The sequence below is a fragment of the Peromyscus maniculatus genome, chromosome 5 (genome assembly GCF_049852395.1).
Source record: "Peromyscus maniculatus bairdii isolate BWxNUB_F1_BW_parent chromosome 5, HU_Pman_BW_mat_3.1, whole genome shotgun sequence".
Lineage (NCBI taxonomy): Eukaryota > Metazoa > Chordata > Mammalia > Rodentia > Cricetidae > Peromyscus > Peromyscus maniculatus.
The window spans coordinates 75,394,318-75,407,924 of NC_134856.1; the positions used below are offsets into that span (position 1 = coordinate 75,394,318).

General features: G+C 40.8%; 1 protein-coding gene across 2 annotated transcripts in view; it reads right to left on the reverse strand.

Annotated features, from left to right (window-relative positions):
* Plxdc2 (plexin domain containing 2) overlaps window positions 1-12,986 on the reverse strand; it is a 403,601-nt gene extending 390,615 nt beyond the window's left edge. Inside the window, exons 1-2 of one of the 2 annotated variants that reach the window (XM_076572690.1) lie at window positions 12,790-12,986; window positions 11,685-12,450 (exon numbers count right to left, since the gene is read on the reverse strand). In XM_076572690.1, coding sequence (XP_076428805.1) covers window positions 11,685-11,796 — 112 coding nt within the window. In that variant the 5' untranslated portion in view covers window positions 11,797-12,450; window positions 12,790-12,986. Of the gene's footprint in view, window positions 1-11,684; window positions 12,451-12,789 lie in introns of those variants that run through there. The other variant, XM_076572691.1, reaches the window with a different exon arrangement.
* Between the last annotated feature and the right edge of the window lie 621 nt (window positions 12,987-13,607).

Sequence of the window (13,607 nt, forward strand, 5' to 3'; positions counted from 1 at the left end):
AGACTCCTAGGAAGCTGGTTATACAAATTCCATATGGCTCAAATGTAAATCATTACAGGAAATTAAAATCTCGTCATTTTGTGGCCTTTGAAATGTTATTCAAATTTATAAAGCTCAAAAATTGGAAACTACCTTTTAAAAAATAGTTATCCTAGACATCTTGCCCTTCTTCCTGACTTCTGTAATCACATCATTTCTAAATCCATCTTTATTTTTAAAAATTTCTAAGCCCACCTTTACAAATGATGTCTTCCTATCCAGGTACCTACGAGGTCTGGCCCAACCCTGCTGAGCTTCCAAAATTAGATGACATCTGGTATATTTAGGGTGGGGTGGTTGTAGACTAAGTAAAGTCTTAATTCCTTACAAATACATTTCTCCAATTTCTTTTGCCCAACTTTTGATTTGTATTTTACATTTTATGTATTGACATTTAAACCCGAGTTATCATGTTATAGAGATTGTGATTAAGAAAACTACCTAAAATATGTAGAAAGAAGAAACAAACAAAAATCTGCCTAAATGATAAATCTGGAAAATTACATTTTTATTACACAAAAGGAAGACTAGCCAGATTCTATCATTCAACAAAATTTCAAAGAAAGCTTCCTGTCTCTGAAGTCAGTAATTCAGTGAGGTCAGTTCCAGATGGTATCTAAACCCAGCAGTTTATAATCAAGTACAAGCATAGGAATTACAGTTTGGATGATACCTGATATAATGATGTGTAAAATATTTTCTGGTGAATACACACACAATTTCACTGTGTTAGAAATCAATTATCCAAACAGCAAAGAAACAAAGAATGAGTGAAAGAATGAAAGAAAGAAGGCACAAAGCCAAAAACAGGATGAAAGATTACTCTCAGAGGAAGCAGAATTTTAGAAGGAAATTTTGTGGAAAACATGAAGAGGAAGAGGAGGAAGAAGTGATGAGTTTGGACCTGCAAATATAAAGCAGTACTAGATTGGCAAATGTCTTAATTATTACTTTAAATGCAACAAGTATATGCAAAAGCATTGCCAACATCCTGCCTGATGGGCATTTTACAAACACCTTTCCAGCTGTGAAATGAGTCTGGTATGTGTGTTAATCTTGATTACTAATTTGTTTGGATTTAGAATCACCTAGGAAATTGGTGAGGCACTCCTTGGGGTATATCTAGGAGGGCCTCTTTTGATTGAGTGGTTATGACTCTACCTGAATGTGGGCTGCATCTACCCATGGCTGTGGAAGGCTAGTTGGGAAAAAAAGGGGGTGGGGTGGGGGAAGAAGAGCCAGCAGGTTGGTACCATTTCCCTTTCTCTGCTTCCAGCCTGAAATTACATGAACTGCTCTACTTCACCACACCCTCCCCACCATAAAAGACCAAAACCTCTGAAATCATTGGACCAAACAAACCCTTCCTGTATGAAGTTGTTTATGTCAGGTACTGTGGTCACAGTGACAAAAAAATCCAATTGTTACCCCTGGATTACAGCAAGACAATTTTGGAGGCAAGATACACTTCCGGAACTAACCCAAATAAGGATAGTGGCTGAATCTGAGAATGGAGGCAAGCCATCAGAAGTCCAATTCTAGCACATAGTTTTAAAAACAATCAGCTTCTTAGTGGCTGGGCCTACTGGACAAATGTCTATTCTAAAAGCAACTTGACAAAACTGAGATTGCACAAATTTGGCTCCCTGGGTAGAGATGTTTTGCAATGTGCACACAATGAGACTATCATCTGCAGAATGACTTTGAATCATGCTTGTTTTTAAAAATATCTGAAATGAGCAACAGATGTTAAAAAGATAAGGAAGGCAAAACAATAAAGAAAGAAAACCAGCTGCCCAGCTTGACCATTTACTCCTGATTACAGAGCACATAATATGAAGGAGGTGGAGTTGAAGCCATGGTAATGATATAAAGGAGAAGTTTGAGCCATTAATTGGAAATATTTGCTATCTAAATATTATCACAAATGTATCGTCTTTAGAAGGTAGCAATGTGCCATGTTTACTTTCTTTTAATATAAATTTCCTATAGAACTGAAATTAACTAATGAGTGAAAAATAAGAATACCAAACCCGAGGTATTTATTATATTCACCAGACCTACTTATTATCTGTGTGTGTTATATGCATGTGTGCATGTGCTATATGCATTAATGAGTGTATTCTATGTGTGTATGTATATGTGTATGAATATGAGTGCGGGTACACATGCTTAGACACGGATGTGTGTGTGGTTGCATAGACCCATAAGTTAACATGCAAGATGCCAGAGGTCAACATACTGTCAACCTTTGTTTTTGAGACAGGGTCTTTCATTGATCCTACAGTTTGCCTCAGTATTGGCTAGATAGCAAACCAGCCCTCCAGCACTGGGATTATAGACATTCACAGTTGCTTTTACATGAATGCTATTTATCTAAACTCTGGTCTCACTTTATCCTCTGAGTCACCTTCCCAGACCTTACAAAAAGTTTTTTCCTATTATGAGAAAATATTTTATTGGTGTCTACTCATTGTACATAACACTGGGTACACAGGGATATTTATATGCAAGTATGGTCACTATCACCCACACATACTGTCCTCTTACTTTTCTCCTCTCCCTTCTCCTATTAGGCCCCTTCTTCCCCTAGATACCTTCACTTTTCTTTTCATGTCATATATATTCATACATAGTTTTATATATCAGTATGAAATCTAGAATCAACAAATATGATACCCCACATTAATCTGTCTAAAATGATAATCTCCAATAAGATGTAGGAATCTTTTCTGTGGATTTCTCTGAATTCAGAGATAGATTTCTTCAAGGGACACAGTATAAATGTCATGGTTCCCACCTCTCATTTGCCTAGAGTTTGCTCTTCTTTGCGGTAATTCCTGAGTCAGACAGACATAACTTTGCTGTGCATTTGAACTAACTTGTGATTCCTTCTATACTTCCTAAGAACCACTTGGGAGTGATGGTGAGGTTAATGATGTCATCAGGAAAGAGCACCAGTCCTCCATCTTGGGACATGCTTTCAACATGATCACTGCCATATGGACACTCTTGAAAATTTCTGATGAGCTGTTGTGGAACTTGTTCTGTCTGTTAGTTGCTATAAGAAAGAAACTGAATATCATTTTCCCAGTTATTTAAAGCTTGAACTTTTAACAAATGACCCCAAATTTAACATTACTCCAAACAAAATCCCAGGGATTTTTATTTAGCAAAACCTAAACACTGATGATATTAAATATTATAAATGGCTATGGAAAACAAACAAACAAACAAAAACAGAAAACAAACTAAAAGCCTATGAACATAGCCAAACATCTGAAGAGCAGGAACAAAAAGACTGGACTTATTCTAAAGCTATAGTAATTAAGACGGTGTGATATCAGCACAGGGGTAATTCTGAGTTTCCTCCCTGTATCTTTGAAGTTTATTATCTTAGTAGGGATTACCCCAGGAATTACCTTTTATAGCAGAATGCTGACTGGCCCAGGAATCTGGGAATACTAGCTCTACATGAAAGATGAGTAACTCTTGCCTGTAACAAGAATAGATACAAGCAAAGACACACAGACCATTGCTCACAATAGTACTAATTATCTAGCCATGAACAATTACATAAATCTACAAGCTGAGAATTATCACTAGAAAAATTACAAATAATTTCCAAAAGTAAAAGAAAAATTAGATGTCATTTATTACCCAACTCAGCTTTAACCAAAATAGCTTCATAATATACCCATTAAACCTTGCCATGTGAACAAATGTAGCTACAATAGTTTGATATGATGTTAAAAGCCTCCAAATAATGTTTTTTGATATGAATGAAAGAAATCATGATATCTATGTTAAAATTAAAATATAAGTTATAAATAAAATTAAACACAAATTTACAGTCTGAAAGACATATTCTATAATGTTAAATTAGAATGTGAAAAGGAAAAACTAGACAACAAGAATAATCTGGAACAAAAATGTAAAGGAGAATTATTTCAGTTTTTTATGCCAACTTTATTTTCACGGGTTATAAGGCATTTACAGAACACTGCTAATATATTCTTTAAACCTCTGTGTGTGATGAAAACTCTTGAGTCTACTCCTACTCCAAACAAGAGCAAAATACCAAACTTCAAAGACACAGTGGCAAGTCTCAGTTCAATTTTGGATTCTTGGAATTACTAAGTTAAAATGCTAAATTATAAAACAAAAATCAAGAGTGCACATTCTCAAGACATAAGTAGTAAATAGTCAGAATTTAAAAGCAAAATTAGAAGTCAGAACTCTTAAAATAATTGTGCATGTTTAGCATGCATTAGCTCCTATTAATAAGACACAGAAAAGCAATAATTAAGGGATTGAAATTACTTTCATTCAAAAGTTCAGGATAAGTTTTTTTCCCTTGTCTCAGGACCCCATACGTACTGAGAATATGATTCAATATACCATAAAATCATTTCGCATACACTTGCAGTGAGTGTTTTTGCAGTGTACATTACATTGAAGTGATCTGTATAGAGACCTCTCTCAGTTTATTGAAGGAAAGAGCAGAAATGGAGACGTGACATTCTAAACAAGGCACATGTAATACTGGGCTTGTGTCCAATATGCTGACTATGCTTACGAGAAGGTTAGGAGGTCAAACAAACAAGAGCACATACTAAAGGAATAACAAGTTTGATGGGGTTGATGGTAGTTTCAACCTTGACAGAATGGGGCAAGAATGTGCAAAGGTTTCAGCATGAGCTTTACCCACAATACACCTAAAAGTCTGTCATGTACTGGAAGTTTCATATTCAAAAAAGACAAATTCTACCTGTCTTACGTCTACTTCAGGAGAATAAATATTCATTAGTGGTTCAAATTGTAGTTTTGAACAAAGTTGGGTACTTTGATAAACAGAAATACATACACACAGAAACACACCATTTCCACCCCAAAATTGTCACTACATGCTGAATGTACCACATTCCAACTAAAGAATGTTCTATCCTGACCTAAATAATCCAAGCACCATACTCATGAAACTACACCAGGTTACTTTAGACTTTTCCTATCACAAGGAATATGCATAACATTTTGTTTCAAAGTTCCAAATTTTTACTCTATTTATCCACAAAGCAACTTCTTAATATTCTCTGTATGTGCTATACTGTTTAGTGTTACTTAGGAGATGAGCCCCTGAGATATACAGATTTTTAAGGAAATGTTTTCATTTAACAAGTAAAAAAAATAGGTGAGAAAGAAGATGAGTAATAAGATTTCCAAACACTTTAAAGAAACTCTGTGTCTCAGCTTTTGTTGTCTTTTCTTGATGAGATTAATGGATACTTGCTATGGTAACAGACACAGAAACAGTGACAGCAGCAGAGCTAGTGTGGCTAGATCTGTGGGGGGAGCCAATGGAAGAAGAATTAAAATCTGGATTTTAAGTATGCTTAGGACATACTTGGTCAATTTTAAACAAGCTTCCAGATTCTTTCAAATGCACGAATATGAATAATCATTTGAGATTGTACTGTCTTTTTCACTAAAGAGTGAAAATTACAAATCACTCAAAGAATAAATGGGAAATGACTTCACTGTCTTTCTAGAAACACAAAGAGGTTTATTCTACATTGGTATCTTTTCTCTGTTCGTGTCCTGTTAATTAGGCCTGGCCATACATGGCATGACTATACAGGGCTGAAGAACCATGCTAACGAAAGCACCCTTACTAGACTGATATTCTATAGTGGTCATTACATCAGTAGATCAGACTCATTGAATGGTGTCAGAATGAAGGCATACTACATGAACCTCAGCAGAGAAAGACCTTCCAAGATGGAATGCTCTAGAGATAATTAAAGCTGGGGGAGGGGGGCGCAGTGCTCAGAACAAAAGGACAGTTTGGAATTCACCAGATTAAGACTAAACTGAAAAGTATCTTACTAATGCATAACTGAATGTACTGTGGAAATTTGATAAGATTTCCTTCTTTCTAATTTCCCAAACAAATACAAGATGGTATTTTAAGTGAGAAAAGTATCTTAGTCCATCTTCTGTTTTTGTAACAGAATACCTGATACTGACTAATTTAGAAGGGGAAAAAGTTCACTTAATTCTTAGTTCTAAAGACTGAAACTCCCAATAGAGCAGCTTTCACATCTGCATGTGGCTTTTGGAGAGGGTGTCTTACAGTGTCACAACATAAAGGAGAAACAGAAAACTAAGAGGAAGAGGTAAACACTCAGGGACAGGGGTCACTTTACAACACTCTGTTATTGAACTAATCCTGTTCTGGGAAACTACCCTAATCTTCTGAAATACCTAAGTGTTCTTAAAGGGGTTAACCATTTTTCAATGCTGTTTACTTAGGGACCAAATTTCAGTGTGTAGTTTGACTGGAACAAGCCACAGGGACAAAGACAAGTACAGAATAAAGGTAATAAAGCCACAAGGCAGGAAGTATATTAATATAAATTGGTTAATTTAAGTCATAAGAGCTAGTTAGAAACAAGCCTAAGCTATTGGTCAAACTATCATAATTAATAAGAAGTCTCCATTTTGTTATTTGGGAGCTGACTGGCAGGACAGAAAAATCTATCTACAAATGGTACCCAACATCCAGCCACATATATCTACATAAGACTCGAGAAAGCTTTTAAAAAAGTTTCTTAACACACAGAAATGGAGCCAAACATGGCTTCCTAGTCTTGTGTCTCCTGGTACCTGCCTGTGTGCTTGGGACACCAGTGTGCCATGAGCTAAGTCATTTGGGCAAGAAACTGTCCTTGCCTTGACTGCTGACAATCTGTGTCCAAACTACACCAGCAGGACACAAAGAAATAGGACTGCCAAACTTTGCCAAGACAGAGTAGGACAGTCCCTCAAAAATTCCTGGTTCACAGAAAAGTCTGGCAGATACTCTAGGCCTGTAGGCTAAAGATGGATGCCTCTACATTGCAGAGGTTCCTTGGGTGAATCTCCAAGCATCCAGTTGTTTCTGTCATTTCCTTTAGTTTTGGAAGTTGTTTGCTCTGTACTTCCTGTTTACTCAGATAATGTTATAGCCTTTTTGGTCTTTGATGGGGTTAAAGACTAGATTCATAGTTATAGTTTTCCTTAGTTATAATAAAAGGAAAGTTAGTACAGAGCTTTGGACTCATCAAGATAGGATAAAAAATGAAGTATTTTCTCCAAATATGTCAAATAAAAATGGACTGGACATTGTAACTGTAATTTTTACCTGATAATTGTTCTTATTGTTTATACTTTTATACATTAGAGTTAAAACCTTTCCTTTTTATTTAGACAAAATGGGAAATGTGGAATAATCTTTTTGTACATTGTAAAGATTTGTCACTTGGGTTAGTTTAATAAAAAGCTAAAAAGCCAATAATGGCTAGGCAGGATTTTCATGGAGAGGATGCTGGAAAGAAGAAGGGCAGAGATGTAGATAGTTGCCAGCCAGATGGAGAAGCAACATGGGAATTACGGAATATAGGTAATAAAGACACAAGGCAGAAAGTAAATTAGTAGAAATGGGTCAATTTAAGTTAGAAGAGCTAATTAGAAACAAGCCTAAGCTATAATTAATAATTAATAAGAATTCTCCATATTGTTATTTGGGAGCTGGCTGATGGGACAGAAAAATCCATCCATGGGCCTTGTCCTTAGGACAGCTCAGGTAAAAAACAATTTTCCAAATAACCAATGCTCTCTGGTAGTTTTAATCACCAAATACAGATTGCAGGTTGATCTCTGAGTTAGAGGCCTGCCTGGTCTACAGTGTGCTTTTCAGGACAGTCAAGGCTACACAGAGGAAACCTGTTTGAAAAAACAAACAAACTAAAACAAAAATTTTAAATAGTAATAAAAATGTAGAAGCTTAAGGCAAATAGCAATCTGCCAGAGCACTGAGGAAGTTTGGTAGACCTAGATCATATACTCTGCGTTTAAGTCATTATTCTATGAAGCTAGTTTTTAATATCCATTTCCACATTACTGATCGAAAGGATTTTTATTTTAGGAATCCTTAAAAGTCTTCCAGGGCTGTATTCAGGTCAGTAATCCATCCTGAACTACAGCTCTATGCTATTCCATTCAGTTCTCCAAGAACTTACTACATGCCTATATGCTACATGCTGTGGCAGGGTCAAAATGATGACAATAAACCCCGACTGCAGGGACCAGTGGGCTTGACTAATAGGATATATGTTAGAGATGCAGCAGTTCAAACAAAATAACCAAGAGACAGGCAAAGTCCTGAAAGTGCTCCAAAGGAGGCAATATGTCAGTGCATTCATTTCTGGGGAAGTATTGCTTGAAATAAGCCAGTAAGAGAAAGCAGAATGTGTTTGGAGGGAGATAAGATTAATGAAAAAAAAAATAAGAAGAACAAGAGAGATGGCAAGATGGTAGGAACATGTGGTTCTCACTCAGGGAACATTTGGCGAGAATTCAAGAATACGGAAGGTGATGGGTGGGGCAGTGGCTCAGGCCTTAAGGTCATGGTCTTCAGAACAAGTGGAAAACAAACTGAAATCTTTAAATCGCAAGATCACAGCTGTAGGTCAATCCATTTATCCTTAAAAACAGTGTTTCTGTAATAGGAGATAACATTTAGAAAGAAAAAAATGTACATGTTTGCTACATCTCTGTAGGGGCCTGTTGGATTCTTGTAGAGAAGAAACTTATAGCATGTTGCATTTCTAATTCCATTCAAGCACATGCTCAAGGATGAGAACTAGGCTTTGGTAATATTCATTTCTTAATATATAGATAACTTATAAATGATATGATTACAACGATTAAAACCATGTTTCTTATATAATACTAGTTCTAAGCCTCCATGTAGACATCCATGAAAGAAAATCCTACTGTAGAGCACATTTCTTGTTGCAAAACAAACTTATGCAAACTCAAGCTATAAAAATCTTTTTCAATTTCATATGTTAAACATTTTATGAAAATTTATGAGTCATTGCTAAAGAAAATTAACATGCTGGTCCAATAATCTGACCCCCTGTGTCCTAATATTTTGTTGTATAGACCAGTGCTAACAGCAACTTTAGCCTTGTAAGTCAACAGGATAACTCATAACAAATGCTCCAAATTAGTAATATCATCAGATAAATTGGCTGAATCCACTGGAAATAAAACACAAAAATAGCCAAACAGAGAAAAAACAGCTAAAATACAAGTAAATGACAGATTAAACATGAACTACATGTCCCTAGAACACAGACTTATTACAAACAGGAATAGAAGAAATTAGTGGTTTCTCTGCCCTCTGGTGGCAGTAAAATCAACCACAGTGTTAGAGAACTAAAAAAGCGTAATAAAAGTCCCTGTTATGAAATCAGATGTTTTTCCTTCGCCAAAATGCCCGTAATAAAAACCCTGACTGCTGCATGCCAACTTTTAACTTCTGAATTATTGTCTGGATATTTAGCTTTCAGACCAGTCATCTTGCATTGGAGAGTAGATTGATTTTCTTCTGTGACACCTTTCCCTGTGTTATATATTCAGTAAGCTAAAACCACTTAATTCCAAGGTGATTTCATAAAACTCTATGTAGAATGTTGTTCAGCTATTTCAGCTTGTAGTAAAGACTCTAAAGGCTTGACAAAATAGTTAATCTCTCCATCCCAGTCCTATGAGCACAAAGTTTCTAAGAGTTCCACAAGAAATAGTGAATTCCTACAAAATGCTGGCATATTTTTCTTGTAAGTGTAGGTATGTCATACTCCCCAAAGCCAAAGCTTTCCATAAGCTGGTCAGTCTTAAAGTGCAATGAATTTCACTCTCCCCGAAGCCTTAGAATACCAAATTTAACATGGATATCAGTGATTTCTACCCCCATTAATACAAAGTAAAAATTGCTGGTATTTTTTTTTTAATTTATTTTTGCTGTAAATGCATTATTCACTTTCAGTGCCAAAGAAGTTTTTAAACAAACAACTTGGGATGCTTTTTTGGCATGCGTGCGCGCGCACGCACACACACACACACACACACACACACACACACACACACACACACACCTTTTTCTTACACACACACATACCCTTTTGCAAAATTGATTTACATATTCATTTATTCCAAATATGCTCATGGAGTTGACTACTGCATCTTCTAAAATGCTGCATTCTGAAGAAGTAAAGGTATTGCTATTTTTTTCAACTAATGAAATGCACCAAGAAAATACACAGAAGTATAGTGCACTGACATAAGTTATAAATGGCTAAGGACTTATTATGTCCATTGATGAGGACCATCCTAGGTGACGAAGAAAAATCCAAGGAGTCTTCATTTTTATCTCAGCTTTTATCTTATTGTCCTCATGGTTCCTCCTCTGCTCCCGAACACACACACACACACACACACACACACACACACACACACACACACCTTTCCAACCTTAAATAAGAGCACCGAGAAAGTATCCACCTTCTCTGTTAAAATTTACTCTAGCGGTAGACACACGGCTTGGGCCATCCGATGTGTTTCAAGGTGGTAAAATTTTATTCAAGGTTTTGGTAAACACTTATCCTCACCTGGAATCCCCAGGTTTCCCTTCAAGACTTCTTTCTGTGACTCATTCAAGGTTGACAGCTGGGTACCTATGCATCCTTTCTAAGGAACCATTTACCACTCTCTCAAATTAAACACCGACATACAAAGCAAGACAGAACAAAAGTGATTGTTCTAACTAGGAAGTTTTCCTTTCTTTTTCTCTTCAAGTGCCTTTTGCTCTCACCAATTCTGGGAGTCTACAGGACTTCAGGGATTCCTGCCCCGGGTGTTTCACTACCCACTGGTTTCTTTAGTGACGGGCAGAAATAGGGAGCAAGCTGTAGAGTAGCAGTGGACAGGGTGGTCTGGGGAAGACAGCCAGGTTAGCCAGTCCCAGCTCATTCTGAAGACGCCGTTCATTGCTACACACCTAGCTAGAGAGGCCACCAGGGCAAGGTTTGAGGCCAGTTGAGAGGATTTGGAGGCCCTGCCTCCTCCCGGGTCAGTGGCAAGGAACCCTAAGGAACCGCTGGCACGTTTGGGCCTGTCTGTGAAGCTGAGAGGCAGAGGACAATGGGGCCAGGGCTGGTCCTCAGAGGCACGCCCGCCCTTATCTTGTCCACCTCCTCTCCATCCCTAAACCCTGCCGCACCTACAACACCCCACTTCGTAACCCTACACCCTACACCGAGATAGGTAGTGGGGATAGCCTGAAGGAAGGGTCTGCGGCAACAAGGCATTTTCTATTGGCAGGGGGAGACCTGCCTTCTCTGGCTGTCATCATATCCCCCATCATCCCTTCCGCGGCCGGCGCAGAGGCTCAGTTTTGCCAGACTTCAAGAAAAGAGAAGCCAGAAAGGAGAGAAATGATAGGAACAAGCTTCAGGGCGAGGTATCCACCACAGCTGGCTCTTACACTGGGGCTTCCCTGGGCTACTTGGGGCAGACAGGACCACCCCCTGGCGCCCAGGTGGAGTAAGCACCATAACCTCAGAGAAGTCCTGGTCTCCAACACCTTCTCCTGGTCAACCCTCTTCCTCCTTTTGGGAAACTCATTTCCCAGAAAAAACAACTAGGATAAGTTTCCCAAGGGCAATGCAATTGGTGGGTGTGGGTTGGGAATAGGGGTACCGGGGCACCGGAAGGATCTTCAGCTGCACACAAAAACAATCGAGTAAAGTGCTTCTTACCAGTGATTTGGTTTCCAGGCTCCGCGTGGGCGAACTGGAATCGGTTGGTTAAGAAGTGACAAAGTAACATAACTCCTGCTGCGGCCAGGTCGGCCCTTGTGAACCTCGCCATGCCGCTGCCTCGACCTCCCTCCCCTGCCCCGCGAGTTTTCCTTGCCGCCCTGGGCTCCGGGGCTCTCCGTGGGGATGGGGAGAACGGCCGAGCTCTGAGGGTGGGTGTCGGGTGGGATCCTCAGGCCTTGGTCAGTTTCAATAGGCTTTCACTCCCAGTAGCCGAGAACAGCGACGAGCGAAGGAGGGGCAGCCCAACCCTCTCCGAACTTCGGGGGCTCTCTTCTCAACTTGCCACCCTCGCAGTCCTCAGCCGACACAGTACCAGCAAGTGTGGGGAGGAAAGGTCACTTGCAGCCGGGCTGGCAAACTCCCGGGTTCTCGTAAGCAGCGCCACCCGGGCTCCAGGGGACGGTGACTTCCGAGCGCCCGCGACGCGCTCCACTGGGTTCAAAACAGATCTAATTCCACAGCCAGCACCGGTGCCGTGCAGATCCAAGAGGGCGCTGAGCACCGGAGGAACTTTCCCAGACTTAGGGCTGGCCCCGGCGGGTTGTTGGGGTTCGCGGGAGAAGGGGGGGGGGGGGTTAGTGGAGGCTGGAGAAACCCCTCCGACAAGTTTTTCTTCTTTGCTTTGCCCAACGCTGGGCGCGCGTCCTCACGGGCAGCCGGAGGGATGGGCAGCCCCGGAGAGAAGAGTCCGGGAAGGTCCGGGCTGCGGTGATCAGAAGAGAGAAAGAGAAAGAGGAGACAAATGTGCTTTTTTAAAGAAAAAGAAAGACGAGGAAAAAGTAAAGCTGCAGCCTGGTGAGAGGGTTAGGGAGGAGATGGCTCCGAACACCGCGGAGCCCCAGGAGTTTGGTGGCAGAGGCGCCGCCGCGCTCCCCCGCGCTCCTGCTCTACACTTTGGGGAGGGAAGGAGGCTTGCCATTTGCCAGATCCGCCGCGGATCCCTCCTCCCTCTTCCCTCTTCCCTCCTCCCTCCGCCCTCCCCCCCTGGTTCCTCCAGGCTTCTCCCACCTTCCTCCTCCCGAAACCAGCAGCCCGCACCGACCTGTCCAATGGCTGAGCTTTTCTTGGGGGCGCCAGAAAAGTCTCCCACAGAGGAAGCCCAGGAAGACTGGCTGGGGGGGGAGCCAGAGGGCCACTGCGGCCCCAGGAGCCGCCGGGATCGCAGAGGACGGGTACGCGGGGCGGTGGCAGATCCTGATCGCCTGGACGCCATCAGCCCGCCCTGCTCGCGTCCTCTGTAGCAGGGTCAACGCCGCCTGCACCCACCAGGCTCCCCGGGCTTCTGGGGCCAGCCTCCGGTTGGAGGATGAGGCCCCAGCGGGTGCCCACAATCTCCTGGGTTCGACCTGGGCGCTAAAGGGTTAATAACATTTTATCCCTATCCGAGGGCTGGTCTGGCAACCGTTGGGGTGTGAAAAAAAAAAAAAATCAAACCTGAATCGCTTTGGTTACTAACATTCACCCCCTCCACCCCCATCCCAGTAAAAACCACTCCTACCCCAGACCCGCGCAGAGGGTGGTGGAAGGTGGCTCTGGGCTGCAGGGTCCAGCGGCTGCCACTGCAGTTTGGTAAAGTGTCCGCCTGAGCGAAAGCGAGAGTTTAAAGGAACAGGAGGCCCATTGAATTTCCTATGGGGGCTTTAAAGGGCTTTCACTCGCCACTTTGTTTTTGTTTTTTCAGCTTGGGGGATCTGCTTCGGTGTTAACCCCTTCCAGCCCTCTCATCAGCTAACATTTTATTTTGCACACAGTTAACATAGCATCATTGGTGAAAAGAACATGCTCTAAACCACTCCCTGTGCTAGTATTTCGGTTTTCCCACCAGGAGCAATTTGCTTAAGCTTTAAGCCCCAGGTCTCC